The following is a 26,408-nucleotide window of genomic DNA, read 5'->3' as shown; positions in this document are numbered from 1 at the left end:
AAAATAAAATGAAAAGACATATATCCTAAAATGGTTCTAGAATCAGAAATCCAAAATATAACATGCTCCCATTTGGAGACGACTGGCTCGAAAATGAAACTTGCCTTCTATCCCACGAAACCTCGTCGTTTGAACTTTTTGATACGTGACACGCTGTCAATAGTTTGTATTATTAATAACTAATAATTAATAAATAATAAATGAAAAAGACTAGTAGCATCTCTTCCTTACTTCAAACCCGTAACCAAATGGAGACAACAATTTACATAATCATATAATTACATCTCCACACCACCCTCTCTCACGGCGGAGATACGCCGCCCGTCTTTAAAACTCCAACTACCATCATCATGGGTACATGTGCATCCAGTCCCAAGCCTCCAAAACGCAACCCATACGCTCCACGAGACTTACCGGAGCAACCCAAGACACCGGAACATGAATATACCGCAGACTCATCCATCACCGGAAAAGCCTCTCCGTTTTACCTCAGCCCTATTCAATCCTTGTTAGGACTTCAAAAGTCACCGGCACGCCCGTCAACCGGCGGCCACTCCACGCCGAAAAACGGAGCGTTTCCACCGCCGTCTCCGGCGAAGCATATAATGGCGGTGCTGATGGGAGGGCGGCGGCGAAGGCGGACAGATGACGGTCAGGAAGTGTTGACGGGTCTGGATAAGAGGTTCGGGTTGTCGAAACGGTTTAAGGATCAGTACGAGGTTGGAGAGGAAGTGGGTCGAGGGCATTTTGGGTATACTGTCTCTGCCACGTGTAAGTCCGGTGAACACGCCGGTGAAAAAGTCGCCGTGAAAGTCATACCGAAAGATAAGGTATTGAAATATGAAAGTGATTATTTTTCACACAGTTGTTTTTATTTTTCTCTAAAAGGGTGATTAAGAAAATTAAACCTGATTGAATTGTGTTAGACCGACTGATAAACCATTAAAATCGAACCGTTTGAATCTTAAACCGGCCAAACACGCCAACTAGTTTCCGTTTGATTGGTTTACCATCATACATGTTTCATTGTCAGGGCCGTCTTCTATCTCATATAGGGCTCAACCGGCGTATAGGGCATGTTCTCGATAAGAGAATGAAATATATTTTAAAAATTTTTATATGTATTTAAAAAAATTAACCCATATAATAATAGTTTGATGCTCTAGAAACCAAAAAAACTCAAAAATGTAATTACTACAACATGTCAAAAATGTTTCTTCATATAAGGCGTATTTTTTAATACCTGTCTTGAGCACTAAAAATTCTTAGAGATGACCATGTTCTTTGTTCTTTTCTCTATACACACTTAAAAAAAAAAAGAAATACCAATAGCGATTATAATAATTGTTGTATACATAATTATTTACAAGTGAATTATGAAAACATTCAATGTTTAATAATATGTAACGTTTGAATTCGTACCATGGCCATCCAGTGCATTGGAAGCTAATTAATTTTTCTATTGCCGTTTTGCATTAAAGGATTGTTGTAAATTAACCTTTCATTTTTTCAATATAAAAATAGTTTAGTGATGATGATGAAATCATTGTCAGAAAGTCTTCTATAACATTGAAGACAGTACAAACTAGTGGCACTTGGTTTCCTTTGTAAGAAAATATGAAGTCAGTCTTTGCGACTGTTTTGTCAAAAAAATAAAGTCTTGTCAATTTTTGTGGTAGCGTGTATTCTTACTAGAAATATGAAAATATTTGATGAACCAATTTATATTACATCCAAGATTCGTAGATTTGTATGTGCAAGTGAATATTGACTAGTTGTGATAATTTATTATTTCTAGTTTTCATTAGCACGTGAAAAATGAATAATATCTGATTTAGATCATTTGTAAGCTCCAAGGTTTATTTGCATGTGAAAAACTGAATAATATCTGATATAATTGATCACAATCATAAAATTAAATTGGATCCGTATATCCGTGATTCCCTGATAATATGATTTTATTTAATCACTTTCAAAACCGAGTACCTAATTAGTTATTGATCAAGGACCTGAAATGCAATTGTTTTTGGCAGATGACAACCTCAATAGCGATCGAGGATGTGAGAAGGGAGGTGAGAATACTAAAAGAATTGTCTGGGCATGCTAACCTCGTACGTTTCTATGATGCTTTTGAAGACAATGATCATGTCTACATAGTAATGGAGTAAGTATACTCCCATATTTAGCAATTGAGATTATTCTAATTTCTAAGTAACAAAAAGTTATTTCATATACAACAAATTGTTTGCACATGTATATTATTGTGGTATAAAATAGAATACCAAATTGTAGCCTTCATATCAGATATGAATGCTACACTCTGGTATTCTATTTTAACATAATATGCATATGTTAATACAAATAATTTTATTTTGTCACTTTTACCCTTGATGATGTAAGGGTAAATTTGTCAAATATATAATATTATCAAAGCATGAACAACTTTTTTGTAATATATGTAACTTTGCATCTCTCAGATTATGCGAAGGCGGCGAGCTTCTTGATCTAGTACTTTCAAGGTTCTAAAAAATATGCATAGCATTTTAGATATTTTTATTTATTTATTTTTGAATCATAAGTTTAGCTTAAATTTATAATTCGTTTTAGGGGCGGGAAATTCACCGAAGATGAGGCAAGAAATGTTACAATTCAGCTGCTAAATGTAGTTGCATTTTGCCATCTACAAGGCGTAGTGCATCGCGATCTTAAACCCGAGGTACAAACTATGTTCATTTTTATTTTGTTTGTTTTTCTGCTCTACATTAGAACTTAACTCGAATTAGTTCGTGTTTTGCTAATTGTTCTTTTTAATTCATTTCGTTAGAATTTCCTGTTGAGATCGAAGGAAGATAATTCCCCGTTGAAAGCCATCGACTTTGGGTTATCTGAGTTTGTTAAGCCAGGTAAGTAATAAAACACGATATGTTCAGACTTGTGTCTTAAAACTGATCAATATCAACTAATCGCAATCAAATAATTATTTGTAATAAATAATGTTAGATGTGCTTCAAGTGGTCGCATGTAGTAATCAAATAATAGATTCAGATTATTTAAAAAGTTAAAAACTAATTTCTTTAAATTATGTATTATTGAAGTATTCAGATTTAGAGATGGCCAAAAAAACCGGTTGGGGAACCGGTTTACCGGTTTAAACCGGAAACCGGTTTTTACGAAAACCGGTTTTTTAAAAACCGGTTTGACCGGTTTACAAACCGCCGGTTCGTATATCGGTTACAAGTTCTAGAGAAAAAACCGGTTACTGAACCGGTTATGGAAAAAACCGGTTAATTTTAAAACCGGTTATTATGAAAAAAGCCGGTTATTAACCGGTTATTTTAAAAAAAAAAACGGTTAATTAAAAAAACCGGTTATTAACCGGTTCTAACCGGTTTCTAAACCGGTCCTAACCGGTTAGACCGGTCCGAGTTTTGCACCAAAAAAACCGGTTAATAAACCGGTCCGGTTATTTAAAAACCGGTTTTTTTCCAGGCCAAGAAAAACCGGTCCGGTTATTAACCGAACCGGTTTTTTTAAAAAAACCGATTTGTGCACCTCTATTCAGATTTACATTATTCCAATTTGTATTTTATAACATTATTATAACTAAAATAATCACATAATCAGTTACGTTACTTGAGATTTTAGGCGGTATTCACGAGTTGTTAATCACTCGTAGTGATTTGCAGATGAAAAATTAAACGACATTGTTGGAAGTGCGTATTATGTAGCACCTGAGGTTCTACTTAGGTCATATGATACAGAAGCCGATGTCTGGAGTGTGGGTGTGATATCATACATTCTTCTATGTGGTAGCAGACCTTTCTGGGCCAGGACCGAGTCAGCCATTTTCCGGGCAGTCCTCAAAACGGTTCCTAGTTTCACCGAAAGCGCATGGCCTTCATTATCTCCATTGGCTAAAGATTTTGTGAAGGGTCTATTGAATAAAGATCCTCGTAAACGGTTGACCGCTGCCCAAGCTCTAAGTAAGTGTTCATCGTGTTTTACGAAGTAAAGACAAATTTGTGTTTTAACTTAGTCTCAAATTGATAAAAGAATGAGAACATCACATATAAAACCGTACCAGACATGACAAAAAAACACTAAAATTTCGAACCAGTAGCCTCACCTGTTGGGTCTCGGTCAGTTCTGGTCGGTTGCAGTTATATTCAGTGTTTCATCAGCTAGACCGGTTTAAGACTGATTTATTTTTCTAAAGTATGCATATATGATACTTAACCGTCTTTTCGGTTTAAGACCGATTTATTTTTGTAGTGTAAATCATCAAAATGATCATTTTCGGTTTAAGACCAATGAACCAGTTTTTAACAAGTGTCCCTTGGTGCGACAAATTTTAATCTAGCTGGTTTTTGACCGGGTCGTACTAGAGTGAAGAAACACTAGCCGGACCCCGGACAGATTACTGTTAACCTGGGGGTTGGAGAGATGTTTCCCACGAGGGGTTAGACCCTTGGAAGATGGTTCTTCTGATAACCTGCAAAACAGACACCGTGAGCTCGTCACTGAGAAGGGGGGGGGGTTCCTCCTTGTGACCACCCTCCGGCGTGAGAATCAGACTAGATTGCTCTTTAAATATAAAAGTATATTAAGAGATTGCTAGAGCAGATATCAGGTATAATATGATGATAATGTAGTAAGATATGATAAGATGAGATGGTCATACCATTTGTGGTATTTATAGCCGAAGGTAGGTTTCCAAAGAGGTATGGCCGGCTGCAACAGTGTTCCTGTTCCACCAACAGTAGCCTACGCACGTGCCCTGCTGGTAGTTGGTGGGTAGGTAGCGGCTGATAGCGACCAGGCCTGCTGTATACTATTCCTGTTCCACCAACTGACGGCTACGCACGTGGTATGGCAGTAGTTGGTGAGTAGGCAGCGGCTAATAGTGATACAGTGCAGGAGCATGCTGCTCGCCATACTGTTGTCAATAAGCTGTCGTATCTTTAGTCAGATCCTTTTCCCATACCTCGTCAGGTACAGTACAGAAGATCTTCCTGTATCGTATGGACTGGCTTATTTGGGCGGGAATATTCCCCCTCCCGCCCTTGTGCGGGATAGTTCCCGGCTTCGCTCATTCCTTCAGGTGACACTGAGTGATTGAGAGCTAAGTGCCTTGTGCGTGTAGCCCTGCTGCGCGGGTGGCCTTCCCTGATGGCTTGTATCCGAGGCTGCGGGGACAGGCGGAGTCCTTCACCATCGGGAGGCATTTCCTGCGGGACCAGCTTGCGTACTGCGCGTAAGGACGTCACGTCTCTGAGCATGGTTGGTCCTGCGGATCCAGTTGGTTTCTGCGCAGACGTCCCTCTTCAAGGTGAGTCTTGCGGGTCCAACTAGGCTCTGCTGGGACCTACCTCTTCAAGTCCCCCCAGTCCAATGTTCTTCTCATGAGTGTTTAATAAAGTGAGGTGAACTTTTGGACTTTAAGCTGAGGGTTTTGAAAAGGGTTTTTTAAGGTTTTCCATGGGGATTCTTCCCGCGGAAGTCCTTGTCACTTGCAGAAATTCACGAGTTTCCTGCTTGGTCTTTGGGTATGATGCGGGTAGGCTGTAACCTCCTCGCAAGTCAGGAGCGTTGAGTCCCACTTGTGTGGATTCTCCATGAGGTTTTGGTAGTTTTGAACATAGTGATCAATTATGTTAAAACCACCAATTCCATCCTGGAGCTTCAAACAACGTAGTTCTCGACGTTCCCGCTATGCGGGGATGTTATTTCCGTTTCCGCAAGCATTGCCCAGAAGATCCTTCTTGGTTTCAATTCCCAGCGGAGCGCTAGGTATGTGAAGGGTTTTGCCTTAACACTGTACCTGCGCTCGTCTTACGGTTACTTTACTTCCAAGGTATTCCTGGCGTCAATTCCCTGCGGGTGCTAGGTATGTGAAGGGTTTTGCCTTTACACTGTACCCGCACCCGTCTTATAGTTACTTGGTTGCCGAGGTACTTGGCTTCAATTCCCTGCGGGTGCTAGGTATGTGAAGGGTTTTGCCTTAACACTGTACCCACATCCGTCTTACGGTTACTTGTTCGCCAAGGTTTTCTTGGCTTCAATTCCCTGCGGGTGCTAGGTATGTGAAGGGTTTTGCCTTAACACTGTACCCGCATCCGTCTTACGGTTACTTGTTCGCCAAGGTTTTCTTGGCTTCAATTCCCTGCGGGTGCTAGGTATGTGAAGGGTTTTGCCTTTACACTGTACCCGCATCCGTCTTACGGTTACTTGTTCGCCAAGGTAAGGGGGTATTTTCCCGCTTACTTTTTAATATTTTTAAATTTTGAATTTTGAAATTCGAAAGGTTGGTGGAAAGATAGGAACAGTCCAAACCTCTGAAACGTCGTGCGACAGTTTCTTCTGACTGTGTCAGGACGTGCAGGAAGTTATGGTGACGTGACATTATATGGTCATTCCAGACGCTTTTTCAGGCGCGTGGGCGCGATTTTTCGGGCGCGTGGCCGCGAAATTACTGGCACACGTCCTGTCAACAGCTGTTGCCAGCCTGCTTTTTGCCACGTGTCATAGTTTCATTGCACATTCGATTTCTCTCTCCTCCGCATTAAATTCACCGCATTAATTGCGATTAGTATATAAAGGGGGAGAGGCCTCTTTGTAATCCACACTTTCACCTTTCTTCTTCTTCTTAGTGATTTCCGGCAAATACTCCCCTTTTCAGGCAAGCATTTTCCCGAAATCACTTTCTTCTGCAAAATGTCTTCCCATGATGCTGAAGCTGTAGCCGACGATAGGAGTACTGCTGGCGAGTGCCAGTGTGCTCTACCTGTCGATCAGTACCAGTATATCGTCAGGAAATTCATGCTTGAGTCTTTTGAGCCTGAGTTTCCTGAATCCCACCAGACTGTGTACGATGCCCCCAGTGGCAAGATCGGGGTATATGCTGCATTCTTTGTTTATGGGAACCTTAGGTTCCCATTGACAAAGTTTGTGTACCGTGTCCTGGAGAGGCACGGTGTGCACCTGACCGAGGTGCATCCGATGGCGATTGCCAAGGTCCGGCACTTCGAGTGGGTGTGCCGGATTCTGGGTATTGAGCCCTACGTGGACCGCCTGATGACCTTCTATACTTGGAGGTGCGTCCAGGGGTGGTACACCCTGACAACCCGTATTAAGGGTTTGAAGATCTGCGTGACCGAGCGCAGTCTCCGATCGTGGAAGCGGGAGTTCTTCTACATCTCTGCCCGCGCCATCCCCATTGCCATGAAGTTTAAGAAGGGTCAAGCGCTTCCGAGCCTTCACGCTTCCAGTTACCAGGAGGCGGAATGGTTCGCGAAGATATCCCGGGTCCAATCTCCGGTTTACCGGTTTGCGGAGTCCGGGATGGTGATGCTGGGGATGAGCCGGGTATGGAAGGATGCGTCCCGGTTTCCCATCTTTCTCGAATACGGTTTGAACTCTATTCCTTATGGTATGTCTTGTCTTTCTTGCTGATATTAGTTTGTCTTCTAACTGTTTCTTTTCTTTCAGAGGGGAATGACTTGGAGTCACTCCTGTACCCGCGGGAAGCTGACGGTCCCGTGCGGGTGGGCACTCGTGCTTTAGACGAGAATGAGTTGCCCATCCTGGAGCAAACGGCGGATCGGTTTGTGGAGGTTTATCCGCCGGGCCAAGAGATCCTGAGCCAGAGGCGGCCAGGTAAGGCGATATTCTATCCTCAACCCCTCAATGCTGTACCTGCTGCTGGATTTCCTTACATCCTGTCTTCTTCTGAGGAATCCGCAGATGGTCCTCCGCTGGTGCGGAAGAAGAAGGCTGCCGGCGGGAAAGGGAAGGAGAAGGTGCCCTCCACAGCTGATCCGGTGCTTCTATCTGACACCGAGTCAAATAGTGAAGAGGTGGCGGGGAACCCCGGTGGTGAGAAGACCACTGCTCCGGAGGCTACGACTGTTACCTCCGGAGAACCAACGACGACGACGGTGACCGGCGTCAAGAGACCGGCCCCATCGGGCTTGTCCCCGCCCGTCCGTACGTTCAGGCTCAAGAAAACCCGTAAGTAGAAACATCCTTATCTTTGTAGATTTTACTAAATTTATTTAAACACTTATCTTCTTGTGCAGGCGTGGATGTTGACGCATTCCAGGGTGAAGTACCTAGTACCTCTCCGCCGATGACGGTAGGCTTGGTCAGCCTACCTGAGGCGTCGACCCAGGCGCCTGCGCCTGGTCCCGCTGGTTCAGTTGCTCACTCTGAGCCGACTGTTCCAGCCGAGTTTACGCCACCGCCGGCCGTGAGTGCGATTTTTACGGCGTCCTTCACCGAGCCGGCGGTTACGATTGCTGCGGATTCTGCGGCAGCGACTGCGGCGGCTGCCACCATGCCCCCGCCACCGGCACCGACGGCCGGCTCATCAGGTACGCATGGGAGTACTCGCCAATCCTTGCCACCTTCCCATCTGCCTGACCTTTTGGATGGGTTTCCTTTGGGTTCAGGTGATGGGTTCGGCGGCTATCGGCCTGTTATAGACCCTACAGGTGCGTAGGGTTCCTTTGGCCCTTTTTAACTTATTTTTATCATCTTTTCCTAACTGCTTTTTTGTTTTTTGCAGTGTCGGATTCCAATGAAGTGTATGTTCCGCGATGGAACATACGCCGAGGAACAACCCTTCGTACCCCTGTGGAGTGCGTGGACTGGGCTCGCCACGCTGCTCCTCATGGTGCGTTGGGGGAAACCATGGCTAGCTACCAGGAGGGTAGGCTAACCAATGAGCTTCGGGTTCTCCAGGCCCGGATGCAGCCGCGCGTCGAGCTGCTTTGTCGTGAAAACGACAAGTTGAAAGCAGCTCGCGCCAAGGACGTATCTCAGGCGCGTGCTCTTCGGGAGGAGAACCAACGATTGACCGCAGCTGCTGCGGAGAAGGAGAAGGCCTTCAAGGCCCTCGAGGTTGAAGTTCAAGCGCGACTCGAGGCCCGCTCCAAGGCTGCCCAAGCTGTTAACGAACAGCTTCGGCTGGCTAAGGAGACTGCGAGGAACGCGACTGAGAGGGCTACCAAGGCTGAAGCCGTTGCTGAGCCTTTACGCATGGAGAACGAGGAGCTCAAGGCCCAATTAGAGGCTCTCCAACGTGCTCATGATGCCTTGGCCATGGAAGATGCCAAGAAGCTCCAAGAGATCCTGGACCAGAGGGGTGTGCTTGACCACACCGAGCGGAAGCTTAAGGGTGTTGAAGAGGCTGCTGCAAAGGAAGTGCAACTTGCCAACCTCAATAAAAGCGAAGCCGAACGCGCCTGCACCCAAGCCCTGGTTGCCAAGGAATGGCTTCTTCGAGAAGCGTTGCCTCAGGTATTTTAGCTTTACGTCTTCACGTTTTCCCTTGTTCATAGAAAAGGTGTTTGACACTTGTATTTTCTTTTGTAGGTTGTGCATCGTGTCTTCTCAGAGACATCCTACGACGATGCGATGAGCGCAGCCCTCAACGCTTCTCACGAGGATGGGGAACGGGCTGGCTTCCTGCTTGGTCTAGGGTTCGTTGAGAAAGGCTTCCCGCCTTCCAACTTCCCTTTGTACAATGTTGACACTGAAGCCATATATGACCAAGCAGTAAACCAATATGCTGCCTTCCCGCATCCAGTGGTGGAGAAGGTGAACCAAGTAGCTGCTGCTGATGATGGGTTAGCTATCCTTAAAGCTTTCCTCGAACCGGCCCGTTCTTCTGATGGAGCGGGTCCAAGTGGAGGCGGCCCTGAGGCTTGATCCCGAAGATCCCTTCCCATTGCTAGGATAGTCTTGTACGGATGTATTTATTTTTCTTTTCGTAGGCGGGTAGTTACCCGGCCATTCTTGTAATAATTCATTTGTGAAATATTAATCTTTTTGCGTATAAGATCGTTATTTCCTTCTTTGGGTTCCTTGCTTTATAAACTTATGACTTGCATATTTAGTTTAAATTAGCAATTTTCCAAGTGTTTAGAATAAGTTAACCTGTTGAACGTGGTTGATAATGGGTTAAAGTTTTGCTTCCTCTTTCGTGATTGTGCGGGTAGAACCGTCACTTGCACTTAGTAGGATAGCTAAACTTTAACCTTCATCTGACCTGCGTGTAGGTTTTCCTCATCCTTTTGAGGATAAGTTAACCTTTGAACGTGGTTGATAATAGGTGTGAAGTTTTGCTTCCTCTTTCGTGATTGTGCGGGTAGAACCGTCACTTGCACTTAGTAGGATGGCAAAACTTTACCCTTATCTGACCTGCGTGTAGGTTTTCCTCATCCTTTTGAGGATAAGTTAACCTTTGAACGTGGTTGATAATAGGTGTGAAGTTTTGCTTCCTCTTTCGTGATTGTGCGGGTAGAACCGTCACTTGCACTTAGTAGGATGGCAAAACTTTACCCTTATCTGACCTGCGTGTAGGTTTTCCTCATCCTTTTAAGGATTTTGTTTTGAACCGTTCGACGCGCGGTTGTCAATAGGTTAGTGTTCAGTTTCCTTTAATGATTCATGCGGATAGACCGGCACTTTCATTTAATGGGATAATTGAACTCTTCCCCTTCAACTAACCTGCGTGAAGGTTTGCCACGTTATTGGGTTCGTGCGGGTAGGACCGCCTTCCCACGCAACGACTTCACGTAATTATGCGGTGAAAACCGGCATATTAGTGTTCAGAAAAGTATAAATGTAAAATCATCAGCTTCGATGTTAAAGAGAATCATTTCCATTAGAAGTGGCTCTTGGCCTTTTCTTTACAAATTGGAATTGATTTACATGCAAACTGTGTAAATGAGCTCCCTTCCATGTTGTTGGGATGGGAGTGCCATCGAGCCGATACGCACCTGGTTCGGGATCTCGTTCTTTACGCAGCATGTAGTCTCGATATTGAAGCCGGAATTTTGATTCGTTTTCCCCAGCTGGGGTTCTATACGCACCTGCCTGCTCAGCCTTTACTGCGCCACGAGGTGCGCGAGCGTCCCATCTCTGACAAATGCTTCGACCATGTCTTTTACGTCTGTGCATTCTTCAGTGTTGTGGCCTTTTGTCTTGTGAAAGTCACAGTATTTGCTCCGATCAGCATCGTGACGATGTCGGATTATTGGAGGCTTTGGCCACGGGAGCTCTTCAGTGGCGAATATCTCAGTGACGCTTTTGCTGAGTGGCGTCCATCTGGAGTTCCGGTGCGGCTGTGCATTATCCCTTCCGCCCAATCGATGTTGCAAGCCGGATGAGGTGTCAAAGTTTACCCTTGACTGCCGAATGCCTTGCTTTCGCTTTTTATTTAGTCGGGCGGTGAGGACGTTGTCTTCTCTCGTCTTCTGAGTGTAGAGGTTTGTGCTATGTGGGAGATTTCTACCCTGTTGCTTCTCCGTTTCCGCATAGCGTTTTGCTGCTGTCATGATGGCATCCCATGTGGATGGCATGCCATCTTTACCCGTTAAGGTGCGGATGAGCTCTGGGTCATGCGCGCCCTGGATGAAGGCAGCGCGAACAAGATCTTCGCTGATATTGCCCAAACTTAGCTTCTTGCAGTTGAAGCGAGTGATGAAGTTTGGCAGAGATTCATCTTCTTCTCGTATGCATTTGAGGATTGTCCATTGCTCCTCGGTATACTTCCGTTGCTGGCTGAAGTGTTGGCTAAACTTCTGCTGGAAGTCTGCCCAGTCGTAGATGTGGTTGACCGGTAGACGATCGAACCAAGCTCTAGCAGCCCCAACAAGAGTCATTGGGAACATGTAGCACCACGTGGGTTCCGTCCAATTGCTGACGGTTGCCCCCGCTATGAACCTGTTCAAATGATCGTCTGGATCAGATATACCGTCATATGTGCCTATGTTAGGCATTTGTTTGGCACTCCTTGGGGCGATTGCTTCCGCAATGTCCCTTGCAAATTTGGACGTTCCTGCATTTGCAATGTTTGGTCTGAACGTTTTGGAGAAGTCTCGTGGACTTCCACCTGTGCTTTTTGGTTTGAAGGCTTGTCCAAAATGCCTTTTCGGTTGGGATTCCATTTCCTTACGCTTCCCTTTTGCCCTATGGCGAGGGTTCGCGTCGGAGTCGGATTCCTCCGAGTCATCCAAGTAATCTTCGAATTCGTCAGCCTGTTGGACGGAACGCAAGCGTTCGTCCAACTCAGCCTGGAATTCCTTTTGTCGTGCCTCCGCCCATGCCTTGACTTCATCGAGAGTTTGGCGGGGGAGTCTTCGTTTCTCAACCTGGGTATCAGTGGATCCTAGTAGGCGATCATTTACTGCACTTGCCCCAGCCTGAGTAACTGGGGTAGTGTTCGTAAAATTTACTTCACTTGCCCCGGCTTGGGTAACCGGGGTAGTGTTTGTAAAAACTGTGTTACCGGCGTTCATCCCAGTAGCTGGGGTTGTGGTTACCGGAATTTCTCTAACCATCTTTTGTAGAAAGTTTGAAAAAACTGGAGAGATAAAGTTCTAGCTTTATGCACGGATGGCGCCAATGAAGAAACACTAGCCGGACCCCGGACAGATTACTGGTAACCTGGGGGTTGGAGAGATGTTTCCCACGAGGGGTTAGACCCTTGGAAGATGGTTCTTCTGATAACCTGCAAAACAGACACCGTGAGCTCGTCACTGAGAAGGGGGGGTTCCTCCTTGTGACCACCCTCCGGCGTGAGAATCAGACTAGATTGCTCTTTAAATATAAAAGTATATTAAGAGATTGCTAGAGCAGATATCAGGTATAATATGATGATAATGTAGTAAGATATGATAAGATGATAATGAACCAGTTTTTAACAAGTGTCCCTTGGTGCGACAAATTTTAATCTAGCTGGTTTTTGACCGGGTCGTACTAGAGAGAAAACCAAAAAGTTTTTGCTCGGTTCCTAACTTCCTATACTTTCTTCTACACGCTTTTATAAATACTATTTTTGTCACACCATTTCTTGTTTCATTCAGCCCATCCATGGATTCGTGATCATAGTGCGGTAGAAGTACCAATTGACGTTCGAGTTTTGAGATCGTTAAAATCCTACACGGTTTCACCTCCTTTGCGCAAGGCGGCTTTACGGGTACGCTCTATGTACAATAATGTTATGTTAACATTAACACAAGTAAACATATAAATAAAGTGTATAATGTTTCTGTGACATTCTACTTACATGTTTTTTCTATACTTGACAGGCATTGTCAAAAACCTTGACTACAGACGATCACTTTTACCTTAAGAAACAATTTATACACTTAGCAAACGCCGAGCGTGTAACAGTCGGAAGCATTAAAACGGTTAAAGATCGTCTCTTTGTTCGTTTTATTTTAAACTTTTTTAACAACACATGGCTTTATGTTTATATGTTATAATCGTGTGTGGACAGGCGTTGATGAAGCATGCAACGAATGCAATGAAGGAGGCTCGAATCATAGACTATCTTAATTGGGTAATTGGTTGTGTTAAAATTTGCTTGTTGATTAATGGTCTTCTTGTGCATGCTTTAGCTAAAAGTTTGTTTATGTTTGATGGTTATCAGCTGACTACACTAGAGTTGGACTTAGATGATTTTTGTGCGGCTGCGGTTAATGTTTATCAGCTCGAAGTACTTGATCGCTGGGAAGGACATGCCCGTTCGGCTTATGAGATTTTTGAAAATGATGGTAATAGGGCCATCGTCATTGAAGAACTTGCATCGGTAAGTTGATGTCTTCAATAATCTGAGTTATTTACATAAGTTAAATATTTACATTGTTTGAGTTTCTTGGTCTTAATTCTGTAACAAGTTTGAGTTCTAACTCTAACTTCTATTAAAATTTATGTGAGGTTTTTACGTAACGACGGTTTTACCCTTTTATTTTCTCAGGAACTCGGGCTCGGTCCTTCAGTCCCACTGCATGTTGTTGTGAGTGAATGGATACGACATTCTGATGGGAAACTAAGCTATCTTGGATTTGTGAAATTGTTGCATGGAGTGTCCACTAGAAATAACCGCAAGTTACGATGACATTTGGTTTTCCGGTGAGGGGTAAAATGGGTATTTCACTTTTAGAAAGAAACGAAAATAAGAATGGGTTCAAGATTCTTTCATCATGTATATATGATTGGTATCATATCAAGATCATTTCACCGAGCTTTTAGCCTATAAGCTCAAGAATGTGAGTTTAGTACTTTAGTTTATGAAATGTGCAAATATGAATAGAAGCAATAAAAATGATTGTAAGCAGAAGTGTGAAATGATTAGTTTGGGTTGGAATTTGGAATTTGTTAGCCCATTATATTATTAAGTTGAAAACAATAAAGGTTAGCCCAATCTTACATGGACTAGTAATTTATTGGGCCTAGATCATAATTAGTTTTGGGTTTTAATTGAAGTTTTTAGATTGATCAAGTCGGGCCATTAACATGTAGAAAAACTTCTCGGATAACATGAGCTTGAACTAAAAAGGGTATAATGGTATATTAATGAAATAATTTAGATTTATTGATTCTTTTTATTATTTATATTTATCTTGTAACTTGTTTATTTTTAAATTGTATTTGGATAAAAAGTGTCTTAGATATTTTTTTTATTTCGCATGACATTTTTCAGTGCATAATTTTGAATTTTAATGGCGTTCTTCTAGCACAAAGTGGCATGTGGCATGAGTCCTAAAGAAAGACAAGTTGCACCTAGGTTTATATGTTGATCATCATAACCAGCACCAAGCCTAACCTTTATTAGCATTGCTTTACTCATTTATTATTAATATTAATCAAATTACGATTATGACTAATCAATACCGTTTCCGACCTTTAAAAAAAACTATAAATGCTACTTATACCCGAAAATCCTAATTGTCCTTATAAAATTTTGGTTACCGTCAGTCGCATTCCGCATAAAAAATTTATTAGGTTCGTCAGGCTGATGCCAAAGTGCTTCCTAGCAGTGAGCACTATGCCAAACCATCCGCACCAACAAAATAGATACAGAAAATTTGTGTAGATATTTATGGTATCTCAAGTTGCGTGACTTGATGTATGACAAACTTAATGTCTCATAATTTTATAACTGATTTGACTACACATGTTTTTACAATTTGTAACTATTAAATTGCATTTTACATACAGACAAATAACAAACCATATATGATCCAAACCATATATGATCCAACTATGGGAAATTTTCCAAAATGTCCATTTTATCAATCCAAGTCAAGACTTTGTTTATTATATAAATCATATATTTAAAAGTTATAAAGAAAAACAAATAAGAGTCAAATTAATTTTATTAATATAATAATCAAAATATAAACTAATTTAATTCATTTATTTTATTATAATTTGGTCCACCTTTTTATACTGGCGATGAAATGTTTATCAAATGACAAGTCTTGATTTGGAATGATAAAAATCAACGTTTTGGAAATTTTCCCTCTAACTATTTCTTAACTAGATTTGATTTTCTTTGGAGTAACTGTCGTTGCGGTGGTAAACAATAAGCTCCCAGCATTTTACACATAAAGTGAAACCAAAAAGCCATGAATGGTGTGACTTGTGAGTTGTCTCTATCACAAATCTAATTATGACTATGCTTATTTTATGTTTTAAAATATGGAAATGCTTTACACCCTTGTGGTTCTCATCTTCCACAACCACAACAGTTTATTACTTGACAATTGGGCATTTAATTTTCATTGCGACAAAGATGCTACAATGTTACAACAATGTGTAAGCTTGCACTTCAATTCAGATATGGAAATGTATCATAGTGATACTAGACGTGATAAACAAATGCCAATGTTAAGGGTATGTTTGGTATGAGGGTAATGGAATAGATGAGGGAATGGAATGGACGTGGTAATGGAATAGATGAGGGAATGAAATGGACGAGGTAACGGAATGGACAAAGGAATAAAATGTATCATTACCATTCCATTGTCATGTTTGGTTACCATGTAAGAATGATGATTAATCACTTTATTGTAACAGCCCAGCTATCGTCGCACCATAATATTGTCCGCTTTGGCCGGGACGTACCACCATCGCCTCACGGATTTGCTAAAGTAAATTTGATTAATTTAAATAGTTATAGTCTTCTATTTGGTATCTAACTATTTTTCTAAAAAAAAATGATGTAAAATTGATGTAAAATTTCCAAATTTTTTGATCAAGTTTTATATTTAAAAGGTGACAATCAATAAATATACTAAACTACGTTAAGAAAAATAATTATTTTATATGTTTATGTTCAAATAAGAAGTTTATTTTCCTAAGAATGCTAGGAAGGAGAGTATTTTAGTCTAACACTTTAATCTCAAAACCCACTTACTTTAATCTCAAAACCCACTTAAATTAATTTCAAAAACTCACTTACATAAAACCCAATTACATCTTCACTCGTCTCTTACAACCACCACCACTCCACCGCCCACCGCCACGACAACCGTCACCCACCGCCACCACCTCGCCGGAAAAGTCCGAAAAAACACAATGAAAAACACAATAAAAAAATACACTATGAAAAAAAAACACAATTATATGACACAATGTAAATAACACAATGAAAAAAAAAACACAATGAAAAATACTATTGTATAACACAATTTGTAAAACACAATTCGGTAAAACACAATTTGTAAAAAACCCACTATTTTTTTTTAATTTTTATATTACAATATGGTACTCATATAAAAGATAAAAAGACACTCGTTATTATGGTGAATTTGTTTTTCAATAAAAACGTAAAAAAAAGTTATGGACGTTTAAAAATGATAGGGGAATTTGGCATGTGCATTCCATGTGGAGAGAGAAAGTCAACAAATGTGTTATTCCTTTTATGCCCTTTACCTTGTGTTCACATTTGATTTCCACCTAAACTAATCTCAACCCTTCATATTCAAAATCAATGGACAAGATTACTTTTTATCCTTCCTACAAAAAGTATACTTCCTGTTATAACCTTGCCCTTATTTTATAAACTTAAACCGGAAAATATTGCAAAACTATTTACTAAAATCAAAGAGTAATTAGAAAAGACTTTTACCATATCATTGAAATTTTAAAATATAGTTAATATACAAACAGATAAATTACAAAAGAAATTGTTTAGAACATAGAAAAGAAATAAATAAAAAAACGACAGAATTACAAATTTTGTCCTTTAAAATAAGACGAATTACGGTTCATGTCCTTTGTTAAGTTTCCTTGCAGGCAGTGTACTTTAAACATTTTTTTCCTACACGTTATGTCCTTTACGCTAACTGGGTTAGAAAAACTCAGTTAAGTATGACATGTGCCAGACATGTGATGGGCATAATTGTAATTTTAGTGTATCTTTAAATTAAAAAAAAAAGAAAATATATATACTCCCCTCCTTTCTCTCTTCTTTCTCTCTAAGCCACCACCATCACCATAAACTCCGGCCACCATAAACTCCGGCCACCGCAAACGATCCCTATCACCCGAACCCGACCCATCCTTTTCCAAAACTCCGGCCACCATGAAGCCCAAACCCACAGCTACCGCCACACACCAACCAACACTTGTAACTGCCACCACAAAACCATACTTTCTTAAATCGGCCACCGCCAGCCACCGTCACAAATTCCGGCCACCAGAAACAACCACACCACCATACCGCAACCACCACTACACAACAGCCAACACCTGCAACTGCCACCACGAAGCCCAAACTTTTTAAATCGACCACGAAACCCTAAAATATTAACCCGGATCTCAGATTTGTTACCGGGTTCCCTATCAGAACCCACAGCTACCGCCACACACCAACCAACAGAACCCACAGCTACCGGATCTCAGATTTGTTACCGGGATCTCAGATTTGTTACCGGGTTCCCTATCAGAACCCTAGGTGGCGGTTGTGGTGGTTGTCTGCTGAAGCGATGAGTGTTACCTACGGTGGTCTGAGTCATTGCCGATGGTGTTCTCCGATGGGGCAAGGTAACCTTGTATCTCTTCATCATTGTTGACCGTCGCCGTCGGGTTCTTCCGTGGAACCCTAGGTGGCGGCGATGTCGGCGTGGTAATGATGTGGTGGGTGGGAGCTGTTATCGCCTGTGATATGGTGGTGTGGTTGTTTCTGGTGGCCGGAATTTGTGACGGTGGCTGGCGGTGGCCGGAATTTGGCCGGAGTTACAAGTGTTGGTTGGTGTGTGGCGGTAGCCCTTCTCTTTAATTTTCATTTCATGTTAATCAGACACGTGGCTTCATCACAATTAAGAATTTTACAGTTGCATTTACGGTTTCATCCAACTCCAGCCAGATTTGTATATATAAATGGTTTGTATATGGAGCGACTTGATGGACGCAGAAGGATTCGGAGCCAGAAGTCTCGCTTTTATCACTAGCTATTGCAGGTGATTTAGGGTTTTTGTTTACAAAGATTTGAAATTGAATAGGTTATGGTTGATTTGGGTATACGTGTATTACTGTTTTGTTTTGTTGATTTATCTTCTTGATTCAAGATGATTATTATTGCGGTGAAGTTACCGGTTGTATAATTATTGTGGCCATGGAAGTTAAAAGTTTCAAGGGGCAATTTAAGTAATTATGAATGATTTTTTGATTTCTTCCATACATAATTATACCAGTAACGTCACTTTCAGTTTTTATCATGGGTCGGGTTCGGGTGGTAGGGATACGGGTTTTGGAAAAGGATGGGTCGGGTTCGGGTGATAGGGATCGTTTGCGGTGGCCGGAGTTTATGGTGGCCGGAGTTTATGGTGATGGTGGTGGCTTAGAGAGAAAGAAGAGAGAAAGGAGGGGAGTATATATATTTTCTTTTTTTTTTAATTTAAAGATACACTAAAATTACAATTATGCCCATCACATGTCTGGCACATGTCATACTTAACTGAGTTTTTCTAACCCAGTTAGCGTAAAGGACATAACGTGTAGGAAAAAAATGTTTAAAGTACACCGCCTGCAAGGAAACTTAACAAAGGACACGAACCGTAATTCGTCTTATTTTAAAGGACAAAATTTGTAATTCTGTCATAAAAAAACATATAGTCTTCAATTCTTCATCTTTGTTTGATAACAGAGTTAATCCCTCTGGAAATCTGATGAACACTACCAGTCCCATTATTATGAAACCCCAAGCAACCAAACAACCCTGACTTGTACGGCAAGTACGTCTTCCGCCGCATCTCCTCCGCCACCGCCCTATTCGCCGTGTAATGCATTTCATGCGCCGACACCTTCCTCGTACCCACCACCGTCCTGCACCCATCACCTTTCGTTATTCTTGAATACTTAACCACCGGCTCTTTACTCCTTCTAGCACTACCTTCTGACGCACTTCGAAACAGTATCAGGTTCTTCAGGTTGAATTTACTGTACCAAGTTGGCGAATTCTTGTGACTGTTCTCTTCGTCGGATAATATATCGGAGATTCTGAAGGAGTTTTGAGTTTGCTCACCAGGTGTTTGTGAAAATGCCTCAGAGAAGGAGTTTGGAGTTTGGGTGTTTTTTTGAGGTGGGTGGTGGTTATTTGAAATGGGTTTTAAGGGTTTGATTTGGCCGGCGTGGAAGAGTTCGTCGGCGGCGGAGATGGAGGGGGTTTGTGTGAAGTTGAATGCGAAGTCGGTGTCGTCGTGTTGGTGGAAGTTGACGAGTGCGTGGATGGGGCTGGTGGGTGCGCTGTAGAAGAAGTTGGGGAAGCGGTGAGGAGATGAAGGTGCGGTGGTGTAAGGAGTGGCGTTGCTGCTTGCTGCCGGTGAAGGTTCCATCACTTGTATCTCCATGGTGGTGGTTAAAGGATGGAAATGAGTGAGACGTTTTTGCTTTTATACCCGTTAACTATTATAATAATAATAATAATAATAATAATAATAATAATAATAATAGTAATGTTTCATTATGTCAATTTTAAAAATCAAAGGGCTTTGAAAGTTCAAAAGAGTTATAACTTAAAGGATGTAGGTCTCTTAAAGCTTAACGAGCCTAAATGATCGTTCCATACAAGAGTCGGGTATGAATTTGAGAATTAAACGAGTTTTATGTGAGGCTTGGATTCGGCAAGGCTTGGGTTCGGACTAGATAACTAAATGAGCTTTAGAAAGTGTGTTGTGGTAGGCCATCGGAGGCGCTAGTCCCATGCTTGCTGCCATGCCACTTGGGCACACCACAACAGGTTCAAGCTAGCGGGGGTGCTATCGATGAGGCTTCAGCCAGCTCACATGCGCTAATGGGTAATTGTGGGAATGGAGTAAATGCTTTAACTGGCGAGCAAGGTCAAGTGATTCAGCATGGGCTTTATCCAATGCCCAGTCAACGCTAGATGGTACAATATTATAGGGATGAATCTTGATGGTGTCGTTAACCACAACACATGGGTTTGATAAGGCTCGACTAGTTTGTTCCCCAATTAACGTCTCCTTCCTTTGTCACTTCCCAATTAAGCTAGGTGGCCACGTCACATATGTTTCTAATTCAATTCTAAAGCCCAAAACCATTTCACTATGTTTTCAGACTGGTATGTCATTTTCTAATCGTTTGTACCTTTTTTTTTTTTTTTTGAGACAAAAACTGTGCCAGTGGTAATTTGTAAGCCTAAAACTGTGCCAATGGTGATATCAATGTCCCCTTTATCAAATGACTATTTAAGTCAAATGGTTTAGTCACATTAATCATTCCCCGTGATTTTACTTAACTTTATGCATTATATATTATTTTGACTGTTTTAGACTTTAGTTAGCCCAACGACTAATTTACTAAATAACCAGATATTTCACCAAGGGTTAATCCATAATATATATTGTTAACCAAGGGCGTGACGCAACCTCATCTTTGAACAAAGTGATACATATTATACCATACATATTAAAACCCATAAATGATAATAAGTGAAAAACAAATAAGATAATATCAACCAACGTTATGTTGACAATGAATGTACATTAAGCAGTCTACTCTATTGATGGTGTGCTGTTAGAAGGGTCTTTTGCTTTTTAGTTTTAATTTCTTGATAATACTTTCTTACCTAAAAGATGAGAATATGATAACTTTATGAAGAATGCTATGATTGTTTTATTCTTTTCAATAAATTAAACCGTATATAAAATTCTAAACGGAAGAAACAGTTCTTTTTCTTTTTGTTATTAATGATTTAGAAATACGATTAAGCATGAAGTTTGACACGCGTTGCTCTTGTTTGACACCAATTATTGAAAATATATTCAAGTTCTTAATACCAACACTACATCACTTTATGAATGTCTGGCTACTTTGTGGCGAACTGTAAAAGGACATAATACTCATTTACCCTTTCTTTGTAATCCCGTGAATTAATTAAGTTATATATTCTCTTTTGAGACATTTAATTTTAATAATCAAAACTATAATATATTAGTTTACACCGAGAACATTTACATCGCACGCCATATATTAACTAAATTACATGGATGTGAATGTTCTTAGTCTAATATAGAAATAACTTTCAGTGCTTCTTTCATTTAAAGAAAAACAGGTTTTACAATATATTTATTGAAATAAAACCAATAAACTGTTCATTAATGCCCACACAAAGACACAAAGCTACTTTTATGTCAGATTGAGACTGATACAGTCATCAAACGTGAAAGTTAGGAGTGTCACTCTTATATGTCTCCCCGGCACCGTATACCCTAATGTACACTAAAGGAATGCACGACTGAGCTACAGCAAATACATATACATGAATTGAACCAGCAGTACTTAAAAATATCATATTAATATAACAATTCGGTAAGCGTGTTAAGTACCACATTCGGAGTCACGTTCGGTATCATATTCAATATCACATTCAGTCTCAAGCATCCAAAAATCAAGAACCATGATCACTAAGAGCCCATGGCTAAACTGTTTAGGGCCTATGGATGTCGAATTAGTTGCGGTGGTAGCTTTGTAACGAAAGAGCAAATCGTGAACTAGAGCAAAGGTTGAAACTTCCATACGATTTGTAAACCACAAAGAAATTGAAGCTTATATCACGTGATCGTCGGAGCGGTGAGGATGAATGATAACTTCGATTTTGGAGTTGTTATGTTTCCATTGGTTTAGGGACCACTGAAAACCCAATCTGAAACTTGTAGCTTTGCGGCTAGAAAGCATCGAAAAATAGAGTCAGTCGAAAACATGACGTGGGTAAAAGAAATTATGAGGTAAACCGTTGAATGTCATTCCTGCAAAAGACCAAAACTCGAATAGCTTTTCTTTATTAGTTGCATTCAAAGACGCAAGTCGCAAAGAATGGTTACTTACTGCCTTCTAAACAAGCATAAAAGAATGTAAGATCAAGACAAAATGCGCAATAAAATGTTCAGAAAAGATTCATATTGCAAGTAGAAAACTGATAACACTCTATAGACATCTGAAACCTAATTTAGATAGCAACTAATTTTAATGAAAAGAGCAGCGGCCGAACCAAAAAAAAGCAAGCCATAGGGTTAAAACCGAACCATTTAAAAACGAGAACAGCTTTGGAATCAAACGAACCCTTTCCAATAGAAAACTAGTTTGAACCAATAAACCACTTGGGCAAAAACCAGTTTTGGAATTTGTTGACCAAAACAGGACCGGTTTTGTGCACCTCTGTGAATCTGTCTAAACAAAGGGTGAAACAACCTGTCCCGATGCAGCATCTAGGTGCTTCAGGGTCTCGACAGACTACGTTGGTTACATATAATGAATAACTTTTAAATTATTCAAGTCACACTGTTAAGAATTTTAACTTAGAATAAAATCACCAAAACTTTAAAGTTTAAACTTTTTAAAACATAAAAAAAACTTGCAGTTACAATTTATAAGCCAAAAGTCTATGATATCTTATCATGCTCTCCACTAACAGAACCATAACATTATCAGCTTACAGGCTGCTCATGATTTCCATACCCGTTACCCGATGCAGCTCCACCACCGTACATGTCTGATTCCTGATTCTGTCCCATTCCATACCTGGACCCATACCCGTATCCGCCACCACCATATCCTTGCCTTCCCTCATAGTTTCTGTTTGAATCCATTCGCTGTAAAGAAAATAAATTCAAATATCACAAATCAAGAACAATACCAATCTAAAAAAACGTTTAGATTGTTTCTAACATGCCTAACAAACAAGTCTTGTTCGGGTTGATCTGAGTAATCAAATCAGATCAATCTGTCACATGTTGTGGATATATATAGTTTATAAGGTTACCAACCTGTTTCACCATTTATCATCTGTTTTAGCACGTTACAAATTACAACGCGCTTAAATAAACGGGCTACACGGGGCGTACTATGCAATTTTAAGTGTTTGGTTTAAGGTTGATGACTTAATGTTTTTTACACAAACAATTATATCAACCGTTTTTGGGTTCATTAATTAGAGCAAATACGATTTCACCACCCCCTAAGTGAACAGTATGAAATGGTTATGCAGAAAAAGAAAACTATTTACATATTTTAACAAAAAATATTTTTAATTTATACTTAGAAATAGTTATTAAACGACAAATAAAATACCACATAGTATTTATATATACACTAAATGACAAATAAAAATCCCAGGTTAGCCATTTTTTAAAATCAACAACAAAAATAAAATATATAAATTTAAAAAATAAAAAAAGCTTTCACAAGTTCATGTCCATTCATTTAATCGATTGAAAAAACAAACAGCGTTTCTGTTGGCTATTAAACAAATGCACTTCAAGTCGACACAGTTGATTTGACTAATTGGTTCGTTTACAACCCTATATTCAATGAAAATAAAGATCAATGAATACAGCAACTAAGCAATACACTAATCACTGCATATTTGACATTAATACAAACCTAAGAATAAAGTCAAAGAATATAAATCATAGAATGCTTACCTGTCTGCCACCTGGAGATTTGCCCCACGAAATCCTAACCGTCTGCTTGCCAATTACTGTCCCATGCATATTCTGAATTGCATCCTCTGCGCTGCTTCTATATAACCAAAAAAAAAATTTAATAACATTTTACAAAATCTACACCGTCAAATATCAATAAAGATAATTACCTATTTGCAAATCTAACAAAACCACATCCTTTTCCTATTGGTATTTTAACTGACAAAATTTCACCACACTGATTAAAAGTTTGTCTTAAATCTTCATCAGTAACTTCTGAGTCAAGTCCACCCACAAATATCTATACAATTAAATCAATAAATATTATCAATATGAAAGAAAAAAATGTAACTTATTATTTATGCTAAGCTAAAAATAAGCTCACTGTTGTATTTGTAGAATCTTCAACAGACATGGCACCAAATGAACCATTTCCACCCGCTAATACAACAGCTAGTATAAATAATAAAATAAAAACGACAATTAAACTATATATATAACATTTAAATCCAAATGTTACATTATCTGACGATGCTCTAATTGCAAAAAAGATCAAGAAATAAAAGACCAGAAAAACGCACCTTGTGATGAAAAATCTTGTTGACCATACTGTTGGCCATATTGTTGACCATAATGTTGACCAGATGGTTTCTTTGGTGTGGCAACACCGATCCTCATGGGTCTGCTAGAACAATACTGACCGTTCATCTCATTCATCGCCCTAGCTCTCTCATTCTCGTCACTAAACCTAACAAACCCGTATCCTTTTGAACACATGGTATTCGTATCCACAACTACTTTTGCACCTTTTACTGAGGGATATCTGCTAGCAAATGTTTCAAGTAAAATTGAATCAGTTACATCTGGTGCCAAATCGCCCACGAATATAGATAATTCTGAACCAATTTCACCACGTTTATCACCACCGCCAAAACTTGCCCAGTTTAATTTGAAAACTTGATCGGTGTTGGGCATTGTGGTCCCATTGTAGGTCTGAATGACATTTTCAGCAGCTGAACGAGAAAGAAATTCGATGAACCCGTATCGCTCAGATTGGCCACTTTGTTTGTTCCTTATGAGCTTTATATTTTGCATCTGCAAATAAATATTTAGATTTCAGAGATGAAAACATTAAAATTGAAGTTAAATACTTCAACTTCTTATTTTTATATAACTATTAACTTCCAACAACTTTGTTTTATTTGTTCTAACTGCCCATTCTCTGATTATTCCCATTTGCTTATTCCCCAAGTTAAATATTTAAAGCCAAGTTAACTAACTGGGAATTAAAAATAACACACAAAAACAATTAAAATAACACAAATTACAAAAAGGTTCCATATGAATCAGAGAAATTAATTGTTTAAATTGTTACTAAGTCGCTAACCATCACTCGTATTCGCAATTAAACAGAAATCAGATTGACCCAAACCCGACATGAATAAATATATAGGCCGGGTTAGGGTTAGTGGATTCAACCTAACAAACAAACACATTTTGCACCCCTAGGGGGTTAGGCCCGTTCAAAACTGTAGGGATATTCACTGGTTCGGTCCGGCTTATTTGGTTTGAATGTTTATTCGGCTTAAACTTAAAAAAGAAGGCGAAAAAAACAAATGACCATTATTTGTTATCAGATTGAACTGTCCTATATAAAAGTGGGCTAGTACTGTAATTGAATCGGGCGTTTATCGGTTTGAACCAAGTTCAGATTTTTGTAACCGAAATCCCATTCAGTTTTGGTTTAACATTGAACCGGAAACCGAATATGTAGTTTAGTCCTGTTTAACCGATTCGAAAACGAATACGGAACACACATATAAAACGATTCGGTTTGACAATTTAAGCCAGGGTTATTTCAAAATCATTAGGTAGCATTAATTGTTTCCTTTATTATTTATTTATGGCACATTTAATTTTTTAAATTATATGTTCATAATGCATAATTCACAAAAAGAGATCTGTAATTAAAAACTAAATATTCTAAATATTGACTCCAACTATTTATTAAATCATGAATTAAAACAAAAACCCTAATTAACAAATTAACCGAATAGTAATAAAAGATTACCTCGCCGGTTTGAGAAAAGCAAGACTGTAAATAAGCTTCATCCATCCAGTGTTGCAGATCACCGATCCAGATCGTCTTATTATCCTCACCCGAACCCTGAACCTGACCACCGGCTTGATGCTGTTGCGCCTGATACTGTTGCTGCTGTTGATGATAATGATACGGCATGTACGACGGCGGCGGCTGTTGGTACATCATAGCCGGGTGATGCATCGCGGCCCCGGGGTACTGCTGCATAGCCAACCATTGTTGTTGCTGGTACTGTTGCATCGCTAACCATTGTTGTTGTTGCTGCTGCTGTTGTGGAGTCAAATCGGTGTTGGTTGGGTTGGTGGTGGTGGTGGTTGGCTGCTGCATATTGAAATCGGATTGAATGGTTTTGACTGACCGCCGTGAGGGTTTTGTGTTCGTGAGTTGTGGCGGCGGGATGATGATGAGACCTTGCGTAGGAGTCAAACCTATGAATCAGGGTTTTTAAGATTTAAACTGGCGTCCGTACTTTTACATTCGACCCCTTAATGTTCATAAACACTTACAAATGCTATATAAATTGAATCTAAATAAATCAGATATTTGCTTTCCTTTTCTTCTTTTTT

General features: G+C 40.2%; 3 protein-coding genes across 4 annotated transcripts; 1 reads left to right on the top strand and 2 right to left on the bottom strand.

The window, feature by feature from the left end:
• The first annotated feature begins 350 nt into the window (after positions 1-350).
• LOC143600686 (CDPK-related kinase 5-like) lies at positions 351-13,965 on the top strand. 2 transcript variants are annotated; one of them, XM_077078315.1, is made up of 11 exons: positions 351-830; positions 2,034-2,164; positions 2,478-2,519; positions 2,608-2,716; positions 2,825-2,903; positions 3,687-3,983; positions 12,873-12,985; positions 13,098-13,199; positions 13,289-13,351; positions 13,442-13,600; positions 13,769-13,965. In XM_077078315.1, the coding sequence occupies exons 1-11, from the start codon at positions 351-353 to the stop codon at positions 13,907-13,909; spliced, it is 1,716 nt and encodes a 571-aa protein (XP_076934430.1). In that variant the 3' UTR covers positions 13,910-13,965. The 2 variants fall into 2 exon arrangements, with proteins under 2 accessions (XP_076934430.1, XP_076934424.1); XM_077078309.1 differs by having other exon boundaries at positions 13,289-13,600.
• A 4,961-nt stretch (positions 13,966-18,926) lies between these two features.
• Positions 18,927-19,649, bottom strand: LOC143602119 (uncharacterized). Its single transcript, XM_077079338.1, has one exon. It carries the CDS (start codon positions 19,647-19,649, stop codon positions 18,927-18,929), a length of 723 nt encoding a protein of 240 aa, XP_076935453.1.
• Positions 19,650-22,648: 2,999 nt separating this feature from the next.
• Positions 22,649-26,184, bottom strand: LOC143601382 (polyadenylate-binding protein RBP47-like). The gene is made up of 6 exons (XM_077078808.1): positions 25,813-26,184; positions 24,323-24,836; positions 24,127-24,194; positions 23,912-24,042; positions 23,742-23,838; positions 22,649-22,910 (listed from the first exon to the last, which is right to left on the bottom strand). Exons 1-6 carry the CDS (start codon positions 26,167-26,169, stop codon positions 22,746-22,748), a joined length of 1,332 nt encoding a protein of 443 aa, XP_076934923.1. The 5' UTR covers positions 26,170-26,184; the 3' UTR covers positions 22,649-22,745.
• Positions 26,185-26,408: the final 224 nt, after the last annotated feature.

The sequence above is a fragment of the Bidens hawaiensis genome, unplaced genomic scaffold (genome assembly GCF_021521415.1).
Source record: "Bidens hawaiensis isolate Kalapana, Puna unplaced genomic scaffold, B.hawaiensis_p1.1 tig00001960_1, whole genome shotgun sequence".
Taxonomy (NCBI): Eukaryota; Viridiplantae; Streptophyta; class Magnoliopsida; order Asterales; family Asteraceae; genus Bidens; species Bidens hawaiensis.
This window is presented reverse-complemented; position numbering and strand designations above follow the sequence as displayed.